The sequence below is a fragment of the Bufo gargarizans genome, chromosome 2 (genome assembly GCF_014858855.1).
Source record: "Bufo gargarizans isolate SCDJY-AF-19 chromosome 2, ASM1485885v1, whole genome shotgun sequence".
NCBI lineage: Eukaryota > Metazoa > Chordata > Amphibia > Anura > Bufonidae > Bufo > Bufo gargarizans.
The window spans coordinates 56,076,343-56,103,138 of NC_058081.1; the positions used below are offsets into that span (position 1 = coordinate 56,076,343).

The 26,796-nt window shown below is 47.2% G+C and overlaps 1 protein-coding gene across 1 annotated transcript in view; it reads left to right on the plus strand.

Annotated features, from left to right (window-relative positions):
* The window catches only part of LYL1 (LYL1 basic helix-loop-helix family member), a 67,583-nt gene that overhangs the window by 22,325 nt on the left and 18,462 nt on the right, over positions 1-26,796 (plus strand). The window contains exon 2 of the mRNA XM_044282933.1: positions 8,310-8,662. Within this exon, the coding sequence (XP_044138868.1) occupies positions 8,325-8,662 (338 nt within the window). The 5' untranslated portion in view covers positions 8,310-8,324. The remainder of the gene's footprint in view (positions 1-8,309; positions 8,663-26,796) is intronic.

Here is a 26,796-nt window from a genome sequence, read left to right on the forward strand (position 1 = left end):
TGGGCAATGTGTTTTGGGGGGTCATTTTACATATACCCATGCTGGGTGAGAGAAATATCTTGGCAAAAGACAACTTTTCCCATTTTTTTATACAAAGTTGGCATTTGACCAAGATATTTTTCTCACCCAGCATGGGTATATGTAAAATGACCCCCCAAAACACATTGCCCAACTTCTCCTGAGTACGGCGATACCACATGTGTGACACTTTTTTGCAGCCTAGATGCGCAAAGGGGCCCAAATTCCTTTTAGGAGGGCATTTTTAGACATTTGGATCCCAGACTTCTTCTCACACTTTCGGGCCCCTAAAAAGCCAGGGCAGTATAAATACCCCACATGTGACCCCACTTTGGAAAGAAGACACCCCAAGGTATTCAATGAGGGGCATGGCGAGTTCCTAGAATTTTTTTTTTTTTTGCATAAGTTAGCGGATATTGATTTTTTTTGTTTTTTTTCTCACAAAGTCTCACTTTCCGCTAACTTAGGACAAAAATTTCAATCTTTCATGGACTCAATATGCCCCTCACGGAATACCTTGGGGTGTCTTCTTTCCGAAATGGGGTCACATGTGGGGTATTTATACTGCCCTGGCTTTTTAGGGGCCCGAAAGCGTGAGAAGAAGTCTGGAATATAAATGTCTAAAAATGTTTACGCATTTGGATTCCGTGAGGGGTACGGCGAGTTCATGGGAGATTTTATTTTTTGACACAAGTTAGTGGAATATGAGACTTTGTAAGAAAAAACAAAAACAAAAACAAACAAAAAATGTCCGCTAACTTGTGCCAAAAAAAATGGCTGAATGGAGCCTTACCAGGGGGGGGTGATCAATGACAGGGGGGGTGATCAATGACAGGGGGGTGATCACCCATATAGACTCCCTGATCACCCCCCTGTCATTGATCACCCCCCCTGTAAGGCTCCATTCAGACGTCCGCATGATTTTTACGGATCCATGGATACATGGATCGGATCCACAGAACGCATGCGGACGTCTGAATGGAGCCTTACAGGGGGGTTATCAATGACAGGGGGTGATCAGGGTAATCAGGGTGATCACCCCCCTGTCACTGATCACCCCCCCTGTAAGGCTCCATTCAGACGTCCGCATGATTTTTACGGATCCATGGATACATGGATCGGATCCACAGAACGTATGCGGACGTCTGAATGGAGCCTTACAGGGGGGTTATCAATGACAGGGGGTGATCAGGGTAATCAGGGTGATCACCCCCCTGTCACTGATCACCCCCCCTGTAAGGCTCCATTCAGACGTCCGCATGATTTTTACGGATCCATGGATACATGGATCGGATCCACAGAACGCATGCGGACGTCTGAATGGAGCCTTACAGGGGGGTTATCAATGACAGGGGGTGATCAGGGTAATCAGGGTGATCACCCCCCTGTCACTGATCACCCCCCCTGTAAGGCTCCATTCAGACGTCCGCATGATTTTTACGGATCCATGGATACATGGATCGGATCCGTAAAAATCATGCGGACGTCTGAATGGAGCCTGACAGGGCGGTGATCAATGACAGGGGGGTGATCAGGGAGTGTATATGGGTGATCACCCGCCTGTCATTGATCACCCCCCTGTCAGGCTCCATTCAGACGTCCGCATGATTTTTACGGATCCATGGATACATGGATCGGATCCGTAAAAATCATGCGGACGTCTGAATGGAGCCTGACAGGGCGGTGATCAATGACAGGGGGTGATCAGGGAGTGTATATGGGTGATCACCCGCCTGTCATTGATCACCCCCCTGTAAGGCTCCATTCAGACTTCCGCATGATTTTTACGGATCCATGGATACATGGATCGGATCCGTAAAAATCATGCGGACGTCTGAACGGAGCCTGACAGGGGGGTGATCAATGACAGGGCGGTGATCAATGACAGGGGGGTGATCAGGGAGTTTATATGGGGTGATCAGGGGTTTATAAGGGGTTAATAAGTGACCGGGGGGGGGGGGGGGTGTAGTGTAGTGTAGTGTTTGGTGGGACTGTACTGACCTACCTGAGTCCTCTGGTGGTCGATCCTAACAGACTAACAGAAGGGACCACCAGAGGACCAGGTAGGAGGTATATTAGACGCTGTTATGAAAACAGCGTCTAATATACCTGTTAGGGGTTAAAAAATTCGGATCTCCAGCCTGCCAGCGAGCGATCGCCGCTGGCAGGCTGGAGATCCACTCGCTTACCTTCTGTTCCTGTGAGCGCGCGCGCCTGTGCGCGCGCGTTCACAGGAAATCTCGCGTCTCGCGAGAGGACGCGTATATGCGTCCAGGAGGAGTAAAACAACCACCTCCCGGACGCATATACGCGTACGGCGGTCGGGAGGTGGTTAACTGATCTGGCAGGCTTTTCCGACAGAGAACAGCCTGTTGGAGTTCACCAGATCTGGTATAGTTGGATACTGCCATTCAGCGTTGTACCCCATTAACTCTAATAGGATCTAGTGGGCGTGAGTGTGGATCAATAGGGACCCCAGCCCATATGTGGTGGTTTTGACTCTAACTTTGTTCTGGACTGCTATATCTACTATCATAGTAACATAATGTATAAGGCTGAAAAAGACACCTGTCCATCCAGCCTGGGGAAGTCACAACTCTACCTATATCACTTTCTCCTGAACTTACAATCTTATATGTCTCTCTGAAGTCCCCTCACCTGGTTGATGGGTGGTAGCGCATAAAACTATACCTTTGAGTCAAATTTTAATAAGATGTCCCTAATGCCCTTATAAAAGTTTTTCTAATATACTTTATTAATAGATTTTGTATTTTTCATACACTCCCCCCCCCTAAAGTGCAACATTCCCTGTGCGCTTTAAACTGAAATTTCTGTACACCGCTGACTCCTTGACGTCTCCAGCATCATGGGCGGCCATAATTTCTACTCAGCGTGAATCGACTTTCATCAGTGAACAGCAGTGAGGCGCCTATGCAAGACAATGATGCCTGTGGTCAGGTTAGGGTTAAGCGATATACCAGTATCCACGATATACCGTGATATTAAAAAACAGTGATATGGCAATATCACCGTTTTCTAATAACCACGATATTTAATGACGTCACAGGAGTGGCCGCATGTGTGCTGACTGCTTCTAAAATGTCCGCTTCCTGCCACCTGCTTACGTTCCCGGGTCACTAGTCTCTGCCTCCTCCATTACCACTAGCTCGCGGAGGGCTGGATACAGATGCAAGTGCACTAGAGGGAGGGGGTGAGCAGGCTTTTTAACATCAAACTTTATATAAACCTGTCATAAACTGCTGCGCAAGTCTGATGCTTCGCTGCCGCCGCCGCCTTTCGTCTTGCTCTGCTCCTCCGCCGCCGCCTCTTGTCAGTGCAGTAGTTTGAATGACATATGACTAGAACTCCGTGGGACTTTTCTCTGATCTATGGGTCAGCTAACATATAAATCACTAAGTGATCTTGCTGCCATCTGCTGCAACATTACCAAGACTTTGTACAAACATTAATATGTGTCACCAACACGTGTCTTCACTCCAGTGTCACAGGTTGTCCACCTGTGAAGTGATACACATATAAATAGAGACGTCACTGTGCAACGGGCGCCTCACCCCAAGGCCCTACTATAACATGCAACCCAGGTGTAGGAATGCCGAGTGGTATAGTGCAGCCTAAAATGTCTCTTTATGTGTTTCATGGTGCTCCTACCTGGATACCGCTGGACCCCAGGCTTTGGCTCTGAAGCACTAAATAAGGGGAATAATTGAGGGATTTGAAAGGAAGATTGAGTCCAGACCTTGTAGGTAGTTGAACAGCAGCTTTACTTTGCATAAACGTTCTCCAAAACGGTTTACAGGCTTTGTCTTGGTTCCAGCAGGTTTTAGCATTAAAACTGGCAGGCAAACCCCACTCTGCTATATCTTTCTCTCTGATTCTGCTGTACTGACAGGCTGACTGTATGACTCAGCTTCTTCTGTATGCTGCACTTCACTTTGTAGTCGGACATATGGTTATGCCAGGGAACTTTCCTCCTGGCTCCTGAGGCTTCAAGCCTCCATGGCCAGCAGAGTTTAAGGTGCTCTGGCTGGCGTGGGCACATGCCCCTGCACACCCTTCTCCTAGCAGGGGGTAAGCTAGCCTGGAACTAACTGGTCCCCACCCTTCCTGCAGGAAATAGGACTAGTCCACTTCTCTCCAGGGGGGGAGGGGGGGGGGTTAGAATGGAATGGCAAGTTCCATTCTCTCTAACTATAGTTCTGCCATTTTTGCTGCCACCTGCTGGTGAACCAGGCACATTACATGAACAGTTACATAACATTAGAAATGGACAGTGTGAAGGACCTGGAATAAAGCAGAAGTGGTAACACCACTCTGGGGTGTTACATTCCTCCTTATTTAAAACTAATCCGCCCTCGGCTTGTGCTTAGGATGTGCTCTAAGGATGCCCAAAGAAAGTCAGAGTGCTGCATAAGACTATAGACTATTACATACATAGACTGGTGTAGAAACAGCTACCACTAGGTTCCTGCCTGTATGTCACAGCGGACCCCACCCAGTGCACCTGAGAGAGGCGGATTCAGCACGGCTCCAAAGCAATCACTAAACTCCTTCTGCTATCCTGGCTGACCGCCGCACATCGTCAGAGTGGGGCATGACAGTACCCCCCCTTCTACGGGTGACCTCTGGACACCCCGGACCAACCTTATCCGGATAGGACCTATGAAAGGCCCTCACCAGTCGGCTGGCGTTGACATCAGACGCCGGAACCCACATCCTCTCTTCAGGACCGTATCCCCTCCAGTGCACCAGGTACGGGAGGGAGCCCCGAAGAATCCTCCTCCTCTGGCATCCCGGAGGAACCAGACCCAGAATGGCGACTTACCCGTGGACTCCTGCCTACGGTTATTCAATGCAAATTCTGCTAAGGACAAGAATGAGGACCAGTCCTCCTGATTCTCAGCTACAAAGCACCTCAAGTAGGTCTCCAGGTTTTGATTGGTACGCTCTGTCTGACCATTCGACTGTGGATGAAAAGCAGACGAGAAAGAAAGTTGAACTCCAAGCCGAGCGCAGAACGCCCTCCAAAACCTGGAGACAAACTGCGAGCCCCTATCAGATACCACATCCGAAGGAATACCGTGCAATTTCACAATATTATCCACAAAGATTTGAGCAAGAGTCTTAGCGTTAGGCAGACTCGTTAGTGGTATAAAGTGAGCCATTTTACTGAAACGGTTGACTACCACCAAAATCACTGTTCTCCTGGAGGAACTCGGCAGGTCCGTAATAAAGTCCATGGACAAATGCGTCCAAGGACGAGATGGAATAGATAATGGAAAAAGTGAACCAGGCGGTTGAGTATGAGCAACTTTTGACCGAGCGCAGGTTTCACAAGCTGTCACGTAATTCTCAATACTCTTACGTAACCCTGGCCACCAGAACCTCCGGGACACCAGATCACAGGTGGACTTACCACCAGGATGTCCAGCGAGAACAGTATCGTGATGTTCCTTGAACACCTTGTATTGTAGGCCATCAGGAACAAACAACCTCCCTGGAGGACACGAACCAGGAGCCCCCTCCTGAGCTCCCAATACCTCCATCTCCAATTCAGGGTACAGAGCAGAGACCACCACCCCATCCGCCAAAATCGGCGCTGGATCTTCTGATTCACCTCCCCCAGGGAAGCTGCGAGACAAGGCATCTGCCTTGACGTTCTTGACCCCTGGGCGAAAGGTAACCACGAAATTGAACCTGGTAAAAAACAATGACCATCTGGCCAAATTCTTATGGTCTGTATACACTGTAACGGGGTGGGACGCCCCCTCTAACCAGTGATGCCATTCCTCAATGGCCAACTTGATAGCCAACAATTCCCTATCTCCAACATCATAATTCCTTTCGGCGACCGAGAGCTTCCTGGAGAAGAAGGCACACGGGACCCACTTGCCAGGAGAAGAACCCTGCGAAAGCACCGCCCCAACCCCCACCTCTGATGCATCAACCTCCACCACGAATGGCTGAGATACATCCGGCTGCACCAGAATGGGAACAGACGCAAAACGCTCCTAAATAGCCGAAAAGGCCTGCAATGCCTCATCCGACCAGACAAAGACATCAGCGCCCTTCTTGGTCATATCAGTAAGGGGTTTGACTAGGGTCGAATAATTCAAAATAAATTTTCTATAATAATTCGTAAACCCCAAGAACCGCATCAAAGCTTTCTGATTCTCCGGTTGGTCCCAGTCCAGAACTGCCCGGACCTTTTCGGGGTCCATACGAAAACCGGAATCAGAAAGCATGTATCCCAAGAACGGAAGCTCTTGCACTGCAAACAAACATTTCTCCAGCTTAGCATATAACTTATTCTCCCGAAGGATCGTCAAAACCTGTCTCACATGATCCTGATGGGTCTTCAGATCAGGAGAATAAATTAAGATGTCATCTAGGTAAACTACTACGAACCTCCCCACCAAGTGATGAAAAATATCATTGACGAATCGCTGAAATACCGCTGGCGCATTCGTCAACCCAAAAGGCATTACCAGGTTCTCAAAATGGTTTCGATTGGACTGACGTGACACTTGGGTGCATCTCACCAAATGCGCCTGGAGTTGTGTGGCATTCATCATCTGGTTCCGCAGGGCATTGCTCACAATGAAGCGGTCATCAAGATGTCCACTTCTATGCCTTTCTGTGACTTCCAGTCTCTCTGTATCTCTGATACAACCTGCTGATGGCACTCTGTAACACTCTAAGCTCAGTGACCTGTCTGAGAACATCCTGCTTAAAGCCTTGCAATGGTGAGGTACTGTCGATCCATTGTTAGGTGTCGTCTTGGTCTCATGATGTCAAAATGTGCACAGCATGATGAGGAGAACTGTTTAAATACCAATTCTAATTGAACCATGAAATTTATTGGGCGATTCATGGATCAAACACCTGTGGTAAATTTTTTACCGGTAATTTTGTTGGAGAACAGCAAGTTGTACAAATACGCAATACGGGGCAACGGCCGTGTGCATGAGCCCTAACACCATTGACGTCTACTGGTAAAACCCCTACATGTAAGCTGTGATACTGCAGAAACAATTGACATGTTGTGGATTTAAAAATCTGCACTGCAGGCCAATTTCTGCACGGAAAATATATGCAAAGTGTACATGAGGTTAGTAAAATGTCAGACACTTCCCCCAAAAATTTTTGATATGTAATAGAGATATATCAATAGATTAGATCATGGGGGTCTGAGTGCTGAGACCCCAACCAAATACTATAACAATGACAGAAGTGCTCTTGCTGCAGGTGATGGAAGTGAGACGGACCCATAGACTTTCTACTGAGACTGTCTTGCTTCATCTCCTCCAGTTAGAGAGAAAACGCTATGAGAGCATTGATTTAGGAATCAATGGGGGTCTCAGCGCTCAGACCCTCACTGATCAAAACTTTTGATATGTCTCTATGACGTATCAAAGGTTTTATCTCAAAGTGCAGTAACACTTAAATTTTCTCTCCTTTTAAGCCCCTTTCCTGATTTTGTCTTTAAAAACTACATCAAAACAACCTGCATGTATGGCAAAACGAAAGAGTAACCTTAAAATCATAATTGAGAGGATGAGAAGAAGAAGTTTGAAGATCTTGAAAAAAATAAAGAGGATAGAGAGGGGCTTGTTTAGGCTGGGGCTACACCTAGACTTTTTGAGGGACTTTTGATTGACAGCTGCAGTAACAAGCTTGCATACAAGTCAGTTTACTGCTTTGGACTACAGCTGTCACTCAAGTTAAAATCAATCAAAAGTCCTTCAAAAAGTCCAGGTGTAGCACCAGCCTAAACAAGCCCCTCTCTATCCTCCTTTTTATTTTATTTTTAGATCTTCAAACTTCTTCTCATCTTCTCTGTGATTTTCATTTTTTCCTGTTTATTTTACTCAATTATGATTTTAAGGTTTCTCTTTCATTTTTTTTATGAATCATTTTTGTAACTCCTCTCCCTATATACCTGTCGTTTGGATACATTTTTTACTTATTGATTTTTAACTATGTTTTTGTCTTTTATGCCAGAAAAAAAGCACCACTGTGGTGTCATATTGTGTAGCTTATTTGTATATATTTTTTTTATATTAGTTTAAAAACCTCACTTTTGACCCCAACCTGTCTGGCATACACCCTACACTTTTTTTTTTTTACAAGTTTCAAGGTTACAGAGAAAAGTTTGGGCAATAGTTAACAGGACAATGTTGTTCTGAGGCACCATCCCTTCTCATTTCTGAACTGTGATATCTGTGGCAAGCAGTATGTGTTCTCACACCTGCACCCTTGTTTTTCTTTAGGTATTCTATGTTCCCATGTGTCCTTCTGATGATAAAGGGGTACCTAGTGACGGCACATATGCAACAATGGAGGATGACGGAAGCTCTCCTGACAGGCAGCCAAACACCGCTGAAACTCTACAAGCCAGCTCACCAACCTCACCCACTGAACCCCTCACGGATGAAAAGCGGGCACCTGTGGGGACAGATGGACTGCCTACCCATGTTCCAGTTATCAGCCTGGGACACAGCAGAGTGGCTCTGCGTCCTGAACTCACCACTTTACGCCCTGTACCCTCCTTGATGCTGGCACTGCCAGGAATACGGGGACCATTATTTCCACCTCAGTTTCATGCTCACCCTTTTCTTCCCAGGTAAGAATTATAAATCTTGGCTTTACATATTAGATTAACTTAGGCCAAACCATACAATTTTAGCGGGACTGGCCAATCATCTATGGAGCCTTCCAACTCTGCCACAATAGCAGATGTAGGGGGAGAGAAGGATCGGGCAACTGGATTTCAAAATGCCCGATCCTTTTGTTCACACTGAGATACGTCAACAGCATTTGTATGGTGAGGTTGGGATAAATAGCTGTTGGAGATAGCAATTTGCTTCTGAACTGCAAGATGAGAAGAAGAAAGAAAACTTGGTAGGACTTGGAAAGTTGTCTGCCCGTAACAAATTTAATTCTTAATGCTACATTAAAAGGGTTTTTCCGACACCCGCCGATCAGCTGTTTGAGAAGACACCGGCACGCCTGTGAACGAAGCGGCCTTCTCTGTGCTTACCAAGCACAGCGCTGTACATAGCAGAGCGCCGTACATAGTACAGCAGCTATGCTTGGTATCACAGCTCAGCCTCATTCACTTCTGAGCTGATCATAGGCCATTTGACCAATGAATGTGTCGCCACTGGCCTAGGAAAAGCTGATAGAAGCCCATGAGGCTCAAAGGAGCGCTGCTGCCTTCTCAAATAGCAGATTGGTGGGCAGGGCCGGCTCCAGGTTTATGTGGGACGATAAAGTCTCAGTGGGCCCCCTTACACAGTGATAACTCTCTGGGTACAGATAATATAGTAGATATCACCTGTAGTCCTATGTAACAGCGCAGATAACACAGTCATGGCTATCTGAGTACAGAAAATGTAGTAGTGTTACCTGCAGTCCTATGTAAAACCACAGATGGAACTAGTGTTAATAATATGGTAGTGTTACCCGCAGTCCTATGTAAAACCACAGATGACACTAGTGCTAATAATGTGGTTGTGTTACCTGCAGTCCTATGTAAAACCACAGATGACAGTAGTGCTAATAATGTAGTAGTGTTACCTGCAGTCCTATGTAAAACCACAGATAACACTAGTGTGGATCATGTTGTATTCTTAGTCCTTAGTGTGCCTCCTGTGTCTCTCCCACGGACTCCTCTTTCTTCTTCTTCTTGCCCCGCACAGAACGTCCTGATGCAGCTGCGTCAAGAAATAGGAACACTGTGGGCATGGTGATGGTGACACACAGGGAGAGACACACACACACAGAGGGATAGGGGGGAGGGAGAGAGAGACACACACACACACAGAGGAAGAGAGACAGACAGACAGACACACACACACACACAGAGGGAGAGACACACATACAGAGGAAGAGAAACACACACGCACAGAGAGAGAGAGACACACACAGAGGGAGAGAGACAGACAGACAGCCACACACACAGAGGGTGAGAGAGAGAGACACACACACACACACACACACAGGGAGAGACACACAGAGGGAGAGAGACACACAGAGTGAGAGAGACACACAGAGGGAGAGACACATAAACACATGGACATACACACTGGGATGGTCAAATACACACAGGGACAGATACACACACAGGGACAGACACACACACATAGGGGCGGTCAAATACATACAGGGACAGACACACACACACACACAGGGACAGACACACACACACACAGGGACAGACACACAGACACACACACACACAGGGACAGACACACACAGGGACGGACACACACAGGGATGGACACACACAGGGATGGACACACAGGGACGGACACACAGGGACACACACACACACAGGGACGGACACACACACACACAGGGACGGACACACACACACAGGGACGGACACACACACAGGGGCAGTCAAATACATACAGGGACAGACACACAGAGACAGACACACACACACAGGGACGGACACACACACACACACACACACACAGGGGCGGACACACACACACAGGGACGGACACACACAGGGATGGACACATACATATGGACAGACACCTGTGCGATCATCAACCAACTTCTATCTAATGTGTGGCCACCTTTAGGGGACATTAAAATGGAATTCCACCTTTAGTTATGCTCCAACCTTTTGTTACCTTCCCAGTACTGAGAGGACATGGACTGGAGTTTAAAAGGGAATTATCAACATGTACCAGAAATGGTCTACACTGTAACCCATTAGGCACTGGCTAGACTGTGGGATGGAGTCTAAACAATGCCTTAGGCCTAATGCACATGGCCGTTGTGCGTCCGTTCCGTGCATTGGGGACTGCAATTTGTGGTCCCCATTGCACGGGCAACGTGAATAGGTCAGTGATCCGTCCGCACCGCAAAAAAATAGAACATATTCTATTTTTTTGCGGTGAGGAGGCACAGCCAGAAACACCACAGAGGCACTCTGTAGTGCTTCCCACCCGTGCTTCCGCACCGCATCTCCGTGATTGCGGACCCTGAGTGGTCCACCTGCCCCCTCATATATGAGCTCCATATGCTGCCCCTCACCTGCTCCCCATGAAGCTCTGTGTACTCACAGCCCCTCCTCCTTCCACAAGCTGCTGCAGTCGGAGTTTGTCAGCACTTCCCACATTTTGTCATGTGACCATGAAGGAGCATGTGACTAGTGACATCACAGACCTCCTTCTAACAACTCCATTCCAGCATAGCATCTACCGAAACTCCATCTACCTTGTTCTGAGTCTTGGGGCCACCCACCCCAGCAGTGCACATGGCAAAAATTGTCTGCATTGCTGGGGTAAGCTGCCCTAGAATTCAGAACAGGCAGGACACAGCTGCAGGAGTGAGTGGGCACAGTGGGCCCCGGCACTTGCCCGGGTGTACCGGGTGCTGACGCCAACCCTGTCGGTGGGAGTCCAGGGTGTCGTACCCCCACTGATCAGATACTGATGGCCTATCCAGAGGTTAGGTCATCATTATAAAAAATCTTGGAAAACCCCTTTAATTCTCTGTTACTACTATCATAATGTGTTCTTGTAAATGTGATGAAAATAGTATACACAAAGAGTTAAAAGATACCATTCTAGCAGTTTACAGACACCACTAGAGAGATGCAGTGAACTCCTAATCTCCTTCTATTGGTAACTGTAAAGATTATTAAATTAGTCAGCAATGAGTTGCGGGCCTTATATTACAGACAAAACTGTGGTGTTCAATCAGATATTCAGTGTTCGATCTGGACATTCATGGCATACATAGTTCTGGAACCTGCTCCTATCTCAAGAACGGGTCCCCATCATATGCTGCAGGGACAGCTATGGGCACTGCTAACTGAACTAATAACAAACACATATAACCTTCAAGTTTTTTTTTATGGAGTACTTTGAGTAAACATCCACATTACAGGAAGAAAAAAATAAGGGAATTTCTGGACTTCTCTAAGAGCTAATTGGCAAAAGGTGTTTTAACTATAGAGATGAGATTGGAAATGTTGGTTTGCTTGCCCATGAAATAAAGGTACACAAAGCATGGTTACTGACAAATCTGTGCTGCAGAAGATAGACTTGTTAGTGTGAGGTATGCCTTGAGGCAAAAACTGTCAGAAGACCTCCAATGACATAGTTACATAGTTAATACGGTTGAAAAATGACATCCATCCATCAAGTTCAACCAAGGGATAGGTGGGGATGCGAATCCCAAAAGGAATTGAGACTCAGATTTCTACACGTTTTCAAATGCATTAATGTTTTTTACTTTTAAGAATTCGTCTAAACCCTTTTTGAAACTGTCCACTGTTCCTGCTGTGACCACGTTCTGAGGAAGTCTATTTCACAGATTCACAGTTTTTACAGTAAGGCCTCATGCACATGGCCGTTGTTTTGGTCCGCATCCGAGCCGCCGTTTTGGCGGCTCGGATGCGGACCCATTCACTTCAATGGGGCCGCAAAAGATGCAGACAGCACTCTGTGTGCTGTCGGCATCCGTTGCTCTGTTCCATGGCCCCTCTAAAAAAATATAACATGTCCTATTCTTGTCCGCGCTTTGCAGACAAGAATAGACATTTATATTAAAGGCTGTCCGTGCTGTTGTGCGCATGGACGCAATCCGTGTTCTGCTGATCCGCGATGTACGGACCGCAAAACACACCACGGTCGTGTGCATGAGGCCTTAAGAAGCTTTGACGCTTCCAGGGACTGAACTTTTTCTTCTCCAGTCGGAGACAGTGCCCCCTTGTCTTTTGAGCGCATTTTACATGGAACAGCTTTTCACCGTATTTTTTGTATGGCCCATTTATATATTTGTATAGGTTAATCATGTTCCCCAATAGACGTCTCTTCAAGACTAAATAAATTCAGTTATTTTAATTTTTCTTCATAACTAAGACCCTCCATTCTCCTTATCAGTTTAGTCGCTCTCCTCTGTACTTTTTCAAGCTGTAGTGCATCCTTTCTATGTACTGGTGCCCAGAACTGAACTGCGTATTCCAGATGAGGCCGCACCAAAGCTTTGTAAAGTGGTAGTATTACATCCCTGCCCCGCGAGTCAATGCTTCGTTTAATGCATGACAATATCCTGGTGGCCTTAGAAGCAGCTGACATTGTACGCTGTAATTTAATCTACCATCCACAAGGACACCCAAATCCTTCTCTATAAGTGACTCTCCCAGTGCTACATCACCTAGGACATATGAAGCACAGAGATTATTACAAACCGGATTCCCAAAAAGTTGGGACACTAAACAAATTGTGAATAAAAACTGAATGCAATGATGTGGAGATGGCAAATGTCAATATTTTATTTGTAATAGAACGTAGATGACAGATCAAACGTTTAATCCGAGTAAATGTATAATTTTAAAGGAAAAATACGTTGATTCAAATTTTCACGGTGTCAACAAATCCCAAAAAAGTTGGGACAAGTAGCAATAAGAGGCTGGAAAAAGTAAATTTGAGCATAACGAAGAGCTGGAAGACCAATTAACACTAATTAGGTCAATTGGCAACATGATTGGGTATAAAAAGAGCTTCTCAGAGTGGCAGTGTCTCTCAGAAGCCAAGATGGGTAGAGGATCACCAATTCCCACAATGTTGCGTAGAAAGATAGTGGAGCAATATCAGAAAGGTGTTACCCAGCGAAAAATTGCAAAGACTTTGCATCTATCATCATCAACTGTGCATAACATCATCTGAAGATTCAGAGAATCTGGAACAATCTCTGTGCGTAAGGGTCAAGGCTGTAAAACCATACTGGATGCCCGTGGTCTCCGGGCCCTTAAACGACACTGCACCACAAACAGGAATGCTACTGTAAAGGAAATCACAGAATGGGCTCAGGAATACTTCCAGAAACCATTGTCTGTGAACACAATCCACCGTGCCATCCGCCGTTGCCAGCTTCTAAGCCATTTCTAAGCAAGATCCACAAGCTCAGGCGTTTTCACTGGGCCAGGGATCATTTAAAATGGAGTGTGGCAAAATGGAAGACTGTTCTGTGGTCAGACGAGTCACGATTCGAAGTTCTTTTTGGAAATCTGGGACGCCATGTCATCCGGACCAAAGAGGACAAGGACAACCCAAGTTGTTATCAACGCCCAGTTCAGAAGCCTGCATCTCTGATGGTATGGGGTTGCATGAGTGCGTGTGGCATGGGCAGCTTGCATGTCTGGAAAGGCACCATCAATGCAGAAAAATATATTCAGGTTCTAGAACAACATATGCTCCCATCCAGACGTCATCTCTTTCAGGGAAGACCCTGCATTTTTCAACAAAATAATGCCAGACCACATTCTGCATCAATCACAACATCATGGCTGTGTAGGAGAAGGATCCGGGTACTGAAATGGCCAGTCTGCAGTCCAGATCTTTCACCTATAGAGAACATTTGGCGCATCATAAAGAGGAAGGTTCAACAAAGAAGCCCCAAGACGATTGAACAGTTAGAGGCCTGTATTAGACAAGAATGGGAGAGCATTCCTATTTCTAAACTTGAGAAACTGGTCTCCTCGGTCCCCAGACGTCTGTTGAGTGTTGTAAGAAGAAGGGGAGATGCCACACAGTGGTGAAAATGGCCTTGTCCCAACTTTTTGGGGATTTGTTGACACCATGAAATTCTGATTCAACATATTTTTCCCTTAAAATTGTACATTTTCTCAGTTTAAACTTTTGTTCCTTGATTTATGTTCTATTGTGAATAAAATATTAGAAGTTGGCACCTCCACATCATTGCATTCAGTTTTTATTCACGATTTGTACAGTGTCCCAGCTTTTTTGGAATCCGGTTTGTAGTACCAATATGCAGAACTTGACATTTGTCCACATTGAACCTAATTTGCCAAGTTGATGCCCAATCACTCAGAATGTTCAAGTCAGCTTGTAGTGTGTGGACATCTTCCATAGACTGTACAGTTCTACACAGCTTAGTGTAATCTGCAAAAATAGAAATGGTGCTATTAATCCCCTTCTCAATATCATTAATAAATAAATTAAATAATAAAGGACCCAGCACTGAACCTTGGGGTACACCACTTATAACCTGGGACCATTCTGAATAGGAATCATTGATCACAACTCTCTGGACACGGTCCTTCAGTCAGTTTTCAATCCAATTACAAACTATACTTTTCAAGCCTATAGACCTTACTTTACCTATTAAGCATCTATGAGGGACAGTATCAAAAGCCTTTGCAAAATCCAGAAACACTACATCCACAGACGCCCTTCTGTCCAAGCTACTACTAACCTCTTCATAAAAACACATCAGGTTAGGCTACTTTCACACTTGCGCTTGATCGGATCCGTTCTGAACGGATCCGATCATATTAATGCAGACGGAGGCTCCGTTCAGTACGGATCCGTCTGCATTAATAACTTAGAAAAATTTCTAAGTTCGCAAGTAGCCTGAGCGGATCCGTTCAGACTTTCAATGTAAAGTCAATGGGGGACGGATCCGCTTGAAGATTGAGCCATATGGGCTCATCTTCAAGCGGATCCGTTCCCATTGACTTACATTGTAAGTCTGAACGGATCCGCACGCCTCCGCACGGCCAGGCGGACAGCTGAACGCTGCAAGCAGCGTTCAGCTGTCCGCCTGTCCGTGCGGAGCGGAGGCTGAACGCCGCCAGACTGATGCAGTCTGAGCGGATCCGCTCCATTCAGACTGCATCAGGGCTGGACGGAGGCGTTCGCGCCCACTCGTGAGCTCCTTCAAACGGAGCTCACGAGCGGAATTGCGAACGCAAGTGTGAAAGTAGCCTTAGTCTGACAACTTCTGTCCTTGGTAAACCCATGCTGGTTATCACTTATAATATTATTTACAGTCACATACTCCTGCATATAGTCCCTTAAGAGTCCTTCAAACATTTTTCCCAAAACAGAAATTAAACTAACTGGTCTATAATTACCTGTGGAGGACCTAGATCCTTTTTTTAATATGGGCACCACGTTTGCCTAGCGCCAATCACTTGGCACTGTACCAGTACCTAGAGAATCTTTAAAAATTAAAAACAGGGGCACAGCAATGACTGAACTGAGCTCTTTAAGCACTCTTGGGTGTAATCCATCTGGACCCGGAGTTTTGTTCACATTTACCTTATTTAACTTCTCTTGGACCATATCTACAATTAGCCAATTGAGTATATCACTGGATGTACTAACAGCCCCAGCACCACAGATATCAGCTCCTTTCTCTTCTTTTGTATAAACAGAGCTAAAAAAAAACATTTAGTAACTCTGCCTTTTCCTTATCTTCAGTGACCATTATTTAGGGGACCTACCTGCTCAGACCTAGTTTTTTTTAGCATTTATATATTTAAAGAATTTTTGGGGATTTATTTTGCTACCTGCTGTTCGTTTTGCATTTTTTACTAATTGTATCTCCTTTTTACAGATTTTGTTAAGCCCTGTGTAATCTTCAAACGCTACAGCTGACCCCTCAGATTAGTATTTTTTAAATGCTCTCTTTTTGTCTTTGATTGCCCTTTTTACAGTAGCTGTAAGCCATGGGGGGGGGGGGGGTGTTAATTTTAACCGTTTATACTTGTTACCTAAAGGGATACATTTTTTTGTGCAATTACTCAATGTGGATTTAAAGCTCTCCCATTTATCTTCAGTATTATTCTGTGACAGTAGCTGCTTCCAATCTATGCCCTGAAATGCTGCCATCAACCCAGGGAAATTAGCCTTTTTGAAATTCAGTGTCTTTGCTCTGCCTGACAGAGTTTGCTTTTTATAGTTAAGGGGGAATAGAATTATATTGTGGTCACTATTAACTAGTGTTTCTCGAACAGTAACATTTCTAACAAGCTCTGCATCATTAGAAATTACCAGATCCAACAGAGCATCTCCCCTAGTGAGAGCCTCTACAAACTGACCCATAAAGTGGTCCTGCAGTAAGTTGAGAAATCTTCTCCCCTTTGCGGTTGAGGCAGAACCATTACCCCAGTCAATATCTGGGAAGTTAAAATCTCCCATTATGACCATTGTGCCAGCCCGTGCCGCCCGCTCTATTTGATTATACAGTTGCGTTTCTATCTCCTCTGTGATGTTAGGGGGTCTATAGATTACATCAAGTATTATTTTTTCAGTGTTATATCCCTTTGAACTTCCACCCATAAGGTTTCCACATCCTCACCATCCACACCCACAATTGCCTCTTTCACACTTGTCTTCAGATCACTCTACAAATACAGGCACACGCCACCTCCTTTACTATTGACCCGGTCTTTCCTTACTAGTGTAAAACCCTCAGCCCAGTCATGCGAAGAGTCCAACCATGTCTCAGCCATACCAACTACATCTATGTGTTCTTCTAGTACCATAGCCTCCAGCTCCCCCATTTTTCTAGCTAGACTTCTGGCATTTGTAAAAATACATTTTAAATTACTATTACCTGTAAAGTGAATATCTGGAATTTTTTGGTTACCTTGGTTGATTTTTGTATGTAACAGGTTCTTGTTACCAGCAGTTCTATTTTTCATAAATGTATAGTTATGCCCAGTCTTCTCCCTATTTTCCTCGCTAACACCAGGCCCCACTAAATCCCCACTGTCCCCTTCTATAACCCACTCTTTATTTACACTATCTACCCCCTTATTACTATGACCCCCCCCCCCCCCCAGATCCTAGTTTAAAAGCTCCTCCAGCCGTCTAACCATTTTTTCCCCCAGGGCAGTTGCAACCTCCCCATTAAGGTGCAGCCCGTCTCTACTGTAGACAGAGCCTGTAACCAATCGAGAAGTCGGCCCAGTTCTCCATGAACCCAAACCCTTTCTTCCTGCACCAGCTTCTGAGCCACCTTTTAACTCCCTAAGCTCCCATTGTCTCTCTGGTGGCACTGGTAATATTTCTGAAAATACTACCTTGGAGGTCCTGGACTTGAGCTAACATGTTACAGAGATGCATGAAGCTGGAAGACACCACAAAATCATTGCTAAAGACCTGGGTGCACAGAAATCTATGGTTACACAAATTATGTACAAACAGAGAAAACTCAAGACTGTTTCTACTCTCACTAAGAGTAGGTGTTCTGTTAAGATCACTCCAAGAGAGCCATGGGCAATCCTGAAAAATGGTGAATCAGAATACAAGGGTAACAGCAAAAGACCTGGAGAAGACTCTACAAGCTGCAAAATAGAAAATGAAAAAATAGAAATGCACTTAACATAAATTATATTCATAGAAGAACACCAAAAAGGAAGTGCTGCTGTCCATAAAAATACTGCACCCCATCTCAAGTTTGCCCGAGACCACATGAATGTTCTACAATGCTTCTCAGAATGTTTTATAAAAAAAAAAATGAGGCAAAAGTAGAACCTTTTTTAACTAATGTGCAATGCTATGTTTAGAGGAAAAAGAACACTGCACACAAATACTAAAACCCTGTCCCAACTGTGAGGCATGGTGGAGGGATCATCAATGTTTGGGGTTGGTTTGCTACATTAGGGCCTGTGCCCCTTGGAACATTACATTTTAATGTAAATTAATTTTTCATGTTAGGCTACTTTCACACTTGCGGCAGAGAGATCCAGCAAGCAGTTCCGTCGCCGGAACTGCCTGCCGGATCAGGCAAAATGTATGCTAACTGATGGCATTAGTAAGACTGATCAGGATCCTGATCAGTCTTAAAAATGCCTGATCAGTCGAAAAAATGCATTGAAATGCCGGATCCGTCGTTCCGGTGTCATCCGGCAAAACGGATCCGGCATTTATTTTTTTCACCTTTTTTTCAGTCTGTGCATGCGCATAACGGAACGACGGATCCGGCATTCCGGTATTCTGAACGCCGGATCCGGCACTAATACATCCCTATGCGATAAAATGCCGGATCCGGCGTTCAGGCAAGTCTTCAGTTTTTTTCGCCGGAGATAAAACCGTAGCATGCTGCGGTTTTCTCTTTTGCCTGATCAGTCAAAACGACTGAACTGAAAACATCCTGATGCAAACTGAACGGATTACTCTCCATTCAGAATGCATGGGGATAAAACTGATCAGTTCTTTTCCGGTATAGAGCCCCTGTGACGGAACTCCGTGCCGGAAAAGAAAAACGCAAGTGTGAAAGTACCCTAAATATTTTACAGGAAAATGTAAGGGCAGCAATCCATGACCTCAAGCTGAATACAATGGTTGATGTAACAAGAACTAATGCATAGCAAGCAAGTAAATCAACTAATGAATGGTTCAAAAAGAAAATTTGTATTTTGAAAGTCAGAGATTTGACCTTAGCCCTATTGAGGTGCTGTGGTATGACCTAAGGAAGCTGTGCACCCAAGGCACCCCAGATATATTGAAAAAGTGAAACATATTTGGTCCAAAATTTCTTCTCAATCTGTGACTACAGGAACCATTTGGAGCAGATTGCTGCTAAAGGAGGATTGACAGGTTATTAACCTCGGGTTTTTTGTGGGACAAGTTGTACTTTCGAAAGACACCATTTAGCATTGCATACAATGTAGTGGGAAGTTGGAAAAAAATAATCAAATGGGTTGGAATTAGAAAAAAATTCAATTCCGTCACAGTTTTATTGGTTTTGTTTTTACGACATTCTTTGTGCGGTAAAATTGACTTGTTACCTTCATTCTCTGGGGCAGTATGATTAGAATGACACCACATTTATAGTTTTTCTTGTGTCTTAATACTGAAAAAAAAACTTTTCATCAAGATTTATGATCCAAAGAACTTTTTTATAGTTATGTTAATGGAGCTGTGTGAACACTCATTTTTTTGCGGGATCATCAGTAGTTTGATATCATTTTTGAGTGTGTATGACTTTTTGATCACTTTTTATAAAAAAAATTTGAGAGGAGAAGCAATGAAAAAATAGCGAATCGGCCATTTAGATTTTTTTTTAAATTATTTTAATAGTTTGGAAACTGGCAATTCCCATGATATTTTTTACTATTTGAATTGGGTGATTTGAATTTTTTAAAACTTTTTTCGTAAACATGCAGGGGCCTAAACATGCGATCTTCCGATTGCTTCTCCCTTACATTACAATGCATTACTATTGCAATGTATTGTAGATTCGCTATGTTCCTATGGAGCCCTGCCACCTGCAGGCCTCAAACTACATCTGAAATAGCATGGGTTTCTTCAGAGCGACCCAGGCTATTGCAGACAATGAACGGCTCCCTCAATCTCCACGCGGGGAGCTGTCCAGGAAAAGATGCCTTAGATGCCATGATTACAATTGACCCCAGCATCTGAGAGATTAAATGTCTGTGATTAGCATTATCACCGATTGCAATCTTTAGACTCTAGTGTCTGCTGTTTAACCCCTTAAGGACCAGGCTCATTTTCACCTTAAGGACCAGGCCATTTTTTGCAAATCTGACCAGTGTCACTTTAAGTGCTCATAACTTTAAAATGCTTTGACTTACCCAGGCCGTTCTGAGAATGTTTTTTCGTCACATATTGTACTTCATGACACTTCTAAAATTGGGTCAAAAAAGTTAATTTTTTTGCATAAAAAAATACAATTTTTACCCAAAATTTTGAAAAATTAGCAAATTTCAAAGTTTCAGTTTCTCTACTTCTGTAATACATAATAATACCCCTAAAAATTGTGATGACTTTACATTCCCCATATGTCTACTTCATGTTTGTAGCATTTTGGGAATGATATTTTATTTTTTGGGGATGTTACAAGGCTTAGAAGTTTAGAAGCAAATTTAGAAATTTTTCAGAAATCTTCAAAATCCCACTTTTTATGGACCAGTTCAGGTTTGAAGTCATATTGTGAGGCTTAGATAATAGAAACCTTCGAAAAATGACCCCATTCTAGAAACTACACCCCTCAAGGTATTCAAAACTGTTTTTTCAAACTGTATTAACCCTTTAGGTCTCCCACAAGAGTTAATGGCAGATGGAGAAACAATTTTGACATTTCTATTTTTGGAAATTTTTCCAATATAATCAATTTTTTCCAGGAGTAAAACAAGGGTTAACTGCCAAACAACACTCAAAATGGGTTGCCCTGATTCTGTAGTTTGCAGAAACACCCCATATGTGGTCGTAAACTACTGTTTGGCCGAACGGTAGCACATAGAAGAAGGGGAACACCATATGGGTTTTGGAAGGAAGATTTTGCAGGACTGGTTTTGTTTATACCATGTCCCATTTGAAGCCCCCTGTTGCACCCCTAGAATAGAAATTTCAAAAAAGTGACTCCATCTAAGAAAGTACACCCCTCAAGGTATTCAAAACTGGGTTTACAAACTTTGTTAACCCTTTAGGTGTTCCACAAGAGTTAATGGCAGATGGAGAAACAATTTTGAAATTTCAATTTTTGGGAATATTTTCCAATATAATCAATTTTTTCCAGGAGTAAAACAAGGGTTAACTGCCAAACAACACTCAAAATGGGTTGCCCTGATTCTGTAGTTTGCAGAAACACCCCATATGTGGTCGTAAACTACTATTTGGCTAAACGGCAGGACATAGAAGAAGGGGAACGTCATATGGTTTTTGGAAGGCAGATTTTGCTGGACTGGTTTATTTACACCATGTACCCTTTCAAGCCCCCTGATGCACCCCTAGAGTAGAAACTCCATAAAAGTGACCCCATCTAGGAAACTACGGGATAAGATGGTTGTTGTTTTGGGACAATTTTTGGGGTAAATTTGATTTCTCGCCCATTTTCCTTGGGGGACACAGACCTTGGGTATAGCTCAGCTCCCTAGGAGGCGTGACACTAAGTAAAACTGTTAAGCCCCTCCTCCATCAGCTATACCCTCAGCCTGGAGATAGAGGCTACCAGTTTTAGCTTAGTGTCCAAGGAGGCAAGACACTCCCTGCTACTGCAGGGCTGTTTTCTCCTTGATATTTTATTTTTCTAATTTTGTTATTTTACTTTTTCCTAGGGATACCAGAGACGCATGGACCTCTCTGCTCTCCCGGGGTTGAGCTGCGCCAGTGCCAATTTATCTGCACTGCTGCCTCCCCCACAGAAGCAATAGGAGGATCTGGGCAGCAATGGCTCCCCTACATCCCGCCAGCTAGGGGGTCGCCCGCACGCCAAGCCCCTCTACCAGCTTCCTGCCACTGCGGTGCCAGTGGCTGAAGGGGCGACCCTGCTGGAAGGAACTGAGGGTGAAGACGTCGTTCGGTGAGATGGCTATTCCAGCCCATACCCCGTCCCTATTTCCAGCACCTACCCCTCTGGGTAAGGGGGGCACCCGTGGTCGCTTATTCTGAGCGCTCAAGCAGACCCTCCCCAGCTCCCCTCAGGTTATCCTCAGCAGGGGGGCCGCCTTCCTCCACGCCGTTCCCCCCACGCTGCTTTCTTCAGCCCGGCATTCTCTCTCCCTTCCCGCCGCCGCCCGCTCCGTTCCGATCGGGGGGCGGGGCTTATGCCCGACATGGGCAGATCGCGGCGGAGCTTGTTTCTCGGCGAAACAGGGGACTTGGTGGCAGAGGGTCACCCACCTGGGCAAATCGCCGCACTCCAGGGGCCTGCGGGCCCTTTATTTTCTGGCATCTGGCTTCTTCTTAGCCCTGAGAGCATTTTCGGCAGCAGGGGGCGTGGCTTACGCGCGCGTCCTGTTGGGGGCGGAGCAAGCGCTGGAGGGGGCGGAGCTTGTTTTCCCCGCGATTCTGCTGAGATTTCCCGCGCTTCCTCACTCCTGACAGGAAGCTGAGACACGGTGGGGGACTCTAAACTCCTGTGTACATCGCTCGGCTTCTGTGGGCGCTATCTGCTGGCTCACTGCTGTTGCTGCTCTCTGCTGCTGCTGATCTGCTCCATCTCTACTCCTGACGTTCTTCTGAGGCACTGGTAGGACAGTTAACCCTCTCCTAACCCTCCTGGTCATAGCTGCTATAACCCTTTGTGGTCTCTGTATTAGAGTACAACCACCTTTCAGCATGTCAGATCCCACGGGTGCCCCCAAACCCTGGTACCATGCCTGTACCGCCTGTAAGGAACTTTTTCCGCGTGGACAATCTGAGCCGCATTGCCTTGCATGTCAGGCCCCGATGCAGGGCCCGCTTCCCGCTGCGACCCCCGGTGCCTCTGAACCCCCTGACTGGGCTAGGTCTCTGTCTCAGGCAGTGGAAAGCCTTACACACGTAGTGGGCCGTCTCGTGGATAGACCGCCTCTCCCGCAGGCTGCCACAATCCCTGTCGCACCCGCTGGGACTACCGTTTCTGCCGCCCCCACTGGTTCCCTGCCTCCCAGCGAATCTTCCAGGGCCCGGCATACTCAGAAACGTTCAAGGGTTGAGCGCACATCTTCTCCAGATGCTTCGCTCTCTCCGCCATGCGTGCGAGCTCAGTCGAGTCTATCCTCTCAAAGGGATACGCTTTCTGAGGGAGAACTGGCGGATTCGGACGTGGACATGGACTCAGAGCTTCCGTCCAAATTGGCGTCCGCGGTGGGGCATCTTATCGCTAGCATCCGTGATACCTTTCAGATACACGATGACCCCCCCCAGCTCCGAACAGGCCGGCGTGTCCTTTCTCCGCCCCAGACAGGCCTCCAAGGTTTTTCCCATACACGCTGATTTTTCTTCTGTGGTATCCAAGGCTTGGATCCGGCCTAACGTCCGCTTTATTACACCCAAAAAGCTGGACATTTGCTATCCCTTTCCAGCGGATTCTGTGACCACGTGGACATCCCCGCCTAAGGTTGATCCTCCCGTGGCTCGCCTGTCCAAAAGCACTACTATTCCGGTACAGGACGGATCTTCCCTCCAGTCTTTTGAGGACCGTCGTACGGAATCCCTCTCCAAGGCCATATTTACTGCCTCTGGTTCGGCCCTTAGACCGGTCTTTGCCTCCGCCTGGGTTGGTAAAGCGGTCTCTGAATGGGGTTTGCAACTGGAACGGGAGTTAGGGTCGGACGTCCCTGTTCAGGACCTCCGCTCCTTAGCCCAACTAATTGTTCAGGCCGGAAAATTCGTCTGTGAGGCCTCCCTTGATGCGGGTGCCCTCATTGCCCGTTCCTCTGCCCTGGCAGTTTCTGTCAGGAGGGAACTCTGGCTGAAGGTTTGGGCGGCGGACGCCGCTTCCAAACGCTCTTTGGCCGGCCTACCATTTACGGGTTCCCGCCTGTTCGGGACCCGTCTGGACGAACTTATATCAGAGGCCACGGGTGGGAAGAGTACTCTCCTCCCCCAGTCCAGGCCAAAGGGCGCCCCCCGTGGTCGCGCTGGTTCGTCCCGGTTTTGGTCCTTTCGCAAGACCACCGGGTCTAGACCCGCGGCCAGTTCTTCTTCCTCTGGCCCAGTCCAAGATAGGCGCAAGAAGCCGTTTTTTCGGACGCAACCTACCTGGCGCAAGTCCCAGCCTGCACGGGCTCCCACAGGCCAGCAGCCCTCTGCCTGAAGGTGCGCCCCCACCCACCCGGGTGGGGGGCCGCCTTCTCCTGTTCAGGAACGTATGGCGGGCCCACATCTCAGACGCATGGGCGCTCGAGATTGTATCTTGCGGATACAAGATCGAATTTGCGTCCATTCCGCCAGACCGTTTCTTCCGATCCCGTCCTCCGCGGGATCCCGTACGAGCGGCCGCCTTCTTCGCGGCTATTCGCTCTCTAATGGACAAGGGTGTCGTCGCCCCCGTGCCTCCGACAGAAAGGTTCAGGGGGTTCTACTCGAACCTCTTTGTGGTTCCCAAGAAGGAAGGCTCAGTGCGACCGATCTTGGACCTAAAACGCCTGAACCGTTTTCTCCGACTACAGAGATTCCGGATGGAGTCTCTCAGGTCCGCAGTGGCCTCCCTGGAAAGAGGGGATTTCATGGTTTCGATCGACATTCAGGATGCATACCTCCACGTTCCGGTTGCTCCATGTCATCACCGCTTCCTGCGCTTCGCGGTGGGGGACGATCACTTCCAATTCGTCGCCCTTCCCTTTAGTCTGGCGACGGCTCCTCGGGTGTTCACCAAGGTCCTGGCCCCTGTCTTGGCCCTTCTACGTTCAAGAAGTGTTTTTCTTCTCCCATACTTGGACGACATCCTGGTCAAGGCACCCTCCTTCTCTCAGGCATCCGGCAGTGTGGACCTCACCCTGGAGACCCTGACGCGGTTCGGTTGGGTTATCAACCACCCCAAGTCTTCCCTTATCCCCTCCAGACGGCTGATCTTCCTGGGGATGCTCCTGGATACAGAGTTGGCGGAGGTCCGCCTCCCGTCGGACAAGCGTCTGGCCCTTCGCGGGTCGGTTCACAGTCTCCTCCGTCATCGCCGCCCTTCCCTCAGATCCAGCATGCGGTTGTTGGGAAAGATGGTTGCCTGTTTCGAAGCGGTGCCGTTCGCACAATTCCGATCCCGCACCTTTCAGAGGGCAATTCTGTCGGCCTGGGACAAATCACCGGGGAGTCTGGACAGGACCTTTCTTCTGCCTCCCCTGGCTCGGGCTTCCCTCAGCTGGTGGTTGCATATCCCTCTAAGGGGGAAGTCCTTCCTCCCACTGAACTGGCTGGTGATTACCACCGATGCCAGCTTACGGGGGTGGGGGGGGGTTTTCCCTCCCCGGTCCGTCCAGGGCGTTTGGTCTCTATCGGAGTCCAGACTTCCAATCAATATTCTGGAACTGAGGGCGATTTTTCTGTCCCTCAGACACTGGACCCATCTACTGAAGGGCCACCCTGTTCGGATCCAATCGGACAATGCCACGGCTGTGGCATACATAAACCATCAGGGAGGCACTCGCAGCGCTGCAGCGATGCAAGAGGTGTCCCTCATTCTCCTCTGGGCGGAGACGCACGTGCCGGCCTTATCTGCGATTTACATCCCGGGGGTGGACAACTGGGCGGCGGATTTCCTCAGCCGGTCCACCATCGACCCGGGAGAATGGTCCCTGCACCCAGAGGTGTTCGCAGCCCTTTGTCTTCGCTGGGGTCGCCCCGACGTGGACCTCATGGCTTCCAAATTCAACCACAAGGTCCCCCTATACCTGGCCAGGGCACGGGACCCGAAGGCATACGGCGCCGACGCGCTCGTCCTTCCGTGGCGCGAATTCTCCCTTCTGTACGTCTTTCCTCCTTTTCCCCTCCTGCCACGGGTTCTTCGGAGGATCGCGGCAGAGGGCGTTCCCGCGATTTTAATCGCCCCGGATTGGCCCCGCCGGTCTTGGTACGCCGACCTAATGTTGCTGTTGGCAGACGCACCGTGGCCACTGCCCTCCAGGGAAGACCTTCTCTCTCAGGGACCGATCTTCCACGAGCATTTAGGCTCGCTACGTTTGACGGCGTGGCTATTGAGACCGCCGTCTTAACGCGACGGGGTTTCTCCGCGGACGTAATCCGCACCATGATCCGTGCTCGTAAGCCTGTATCCTCTAGGATCTACTATCGGGTTTGGAGGTCCTATCTGGGGTTCTGTGAGTCCCGGAGCATCCCTCCTCTCCGATTCTCCCTTCCCACACTCCTGTCCTTCCTCCAGTCGGGTCTGGACCTGGGGCTGAGCCTCAGTTCTCTGAAGGGACAGATTTCGGCGCTGTCTATTCTTCTCCAGCGTCCCCTGGCCCCTCTAGGGCCCATTAAGACCTTCTTACAAGGGGTGGCTCACTCTGTTCCGCCGTACCGCCCTCCAGTTCCTTCCTGGGACCTGAATGTGGTGCTCTCGGCGCTCCAATCCGCCCCCTTCGAGCCTTTACGGGAAGTCTCCCTTCGTCTTCTGTCCTGCAAGCTCATCTTTCTTGTGGCCATCACGTCTCTCCGACGGGTGTCGGAGTTAGCGGCTCTTTCTTGCTCCGACCCTTTCCTGGTCTTCCACCAGGATAAGGTTGTGCTTCGGCCTGTCCCGACCTTCCAGCCA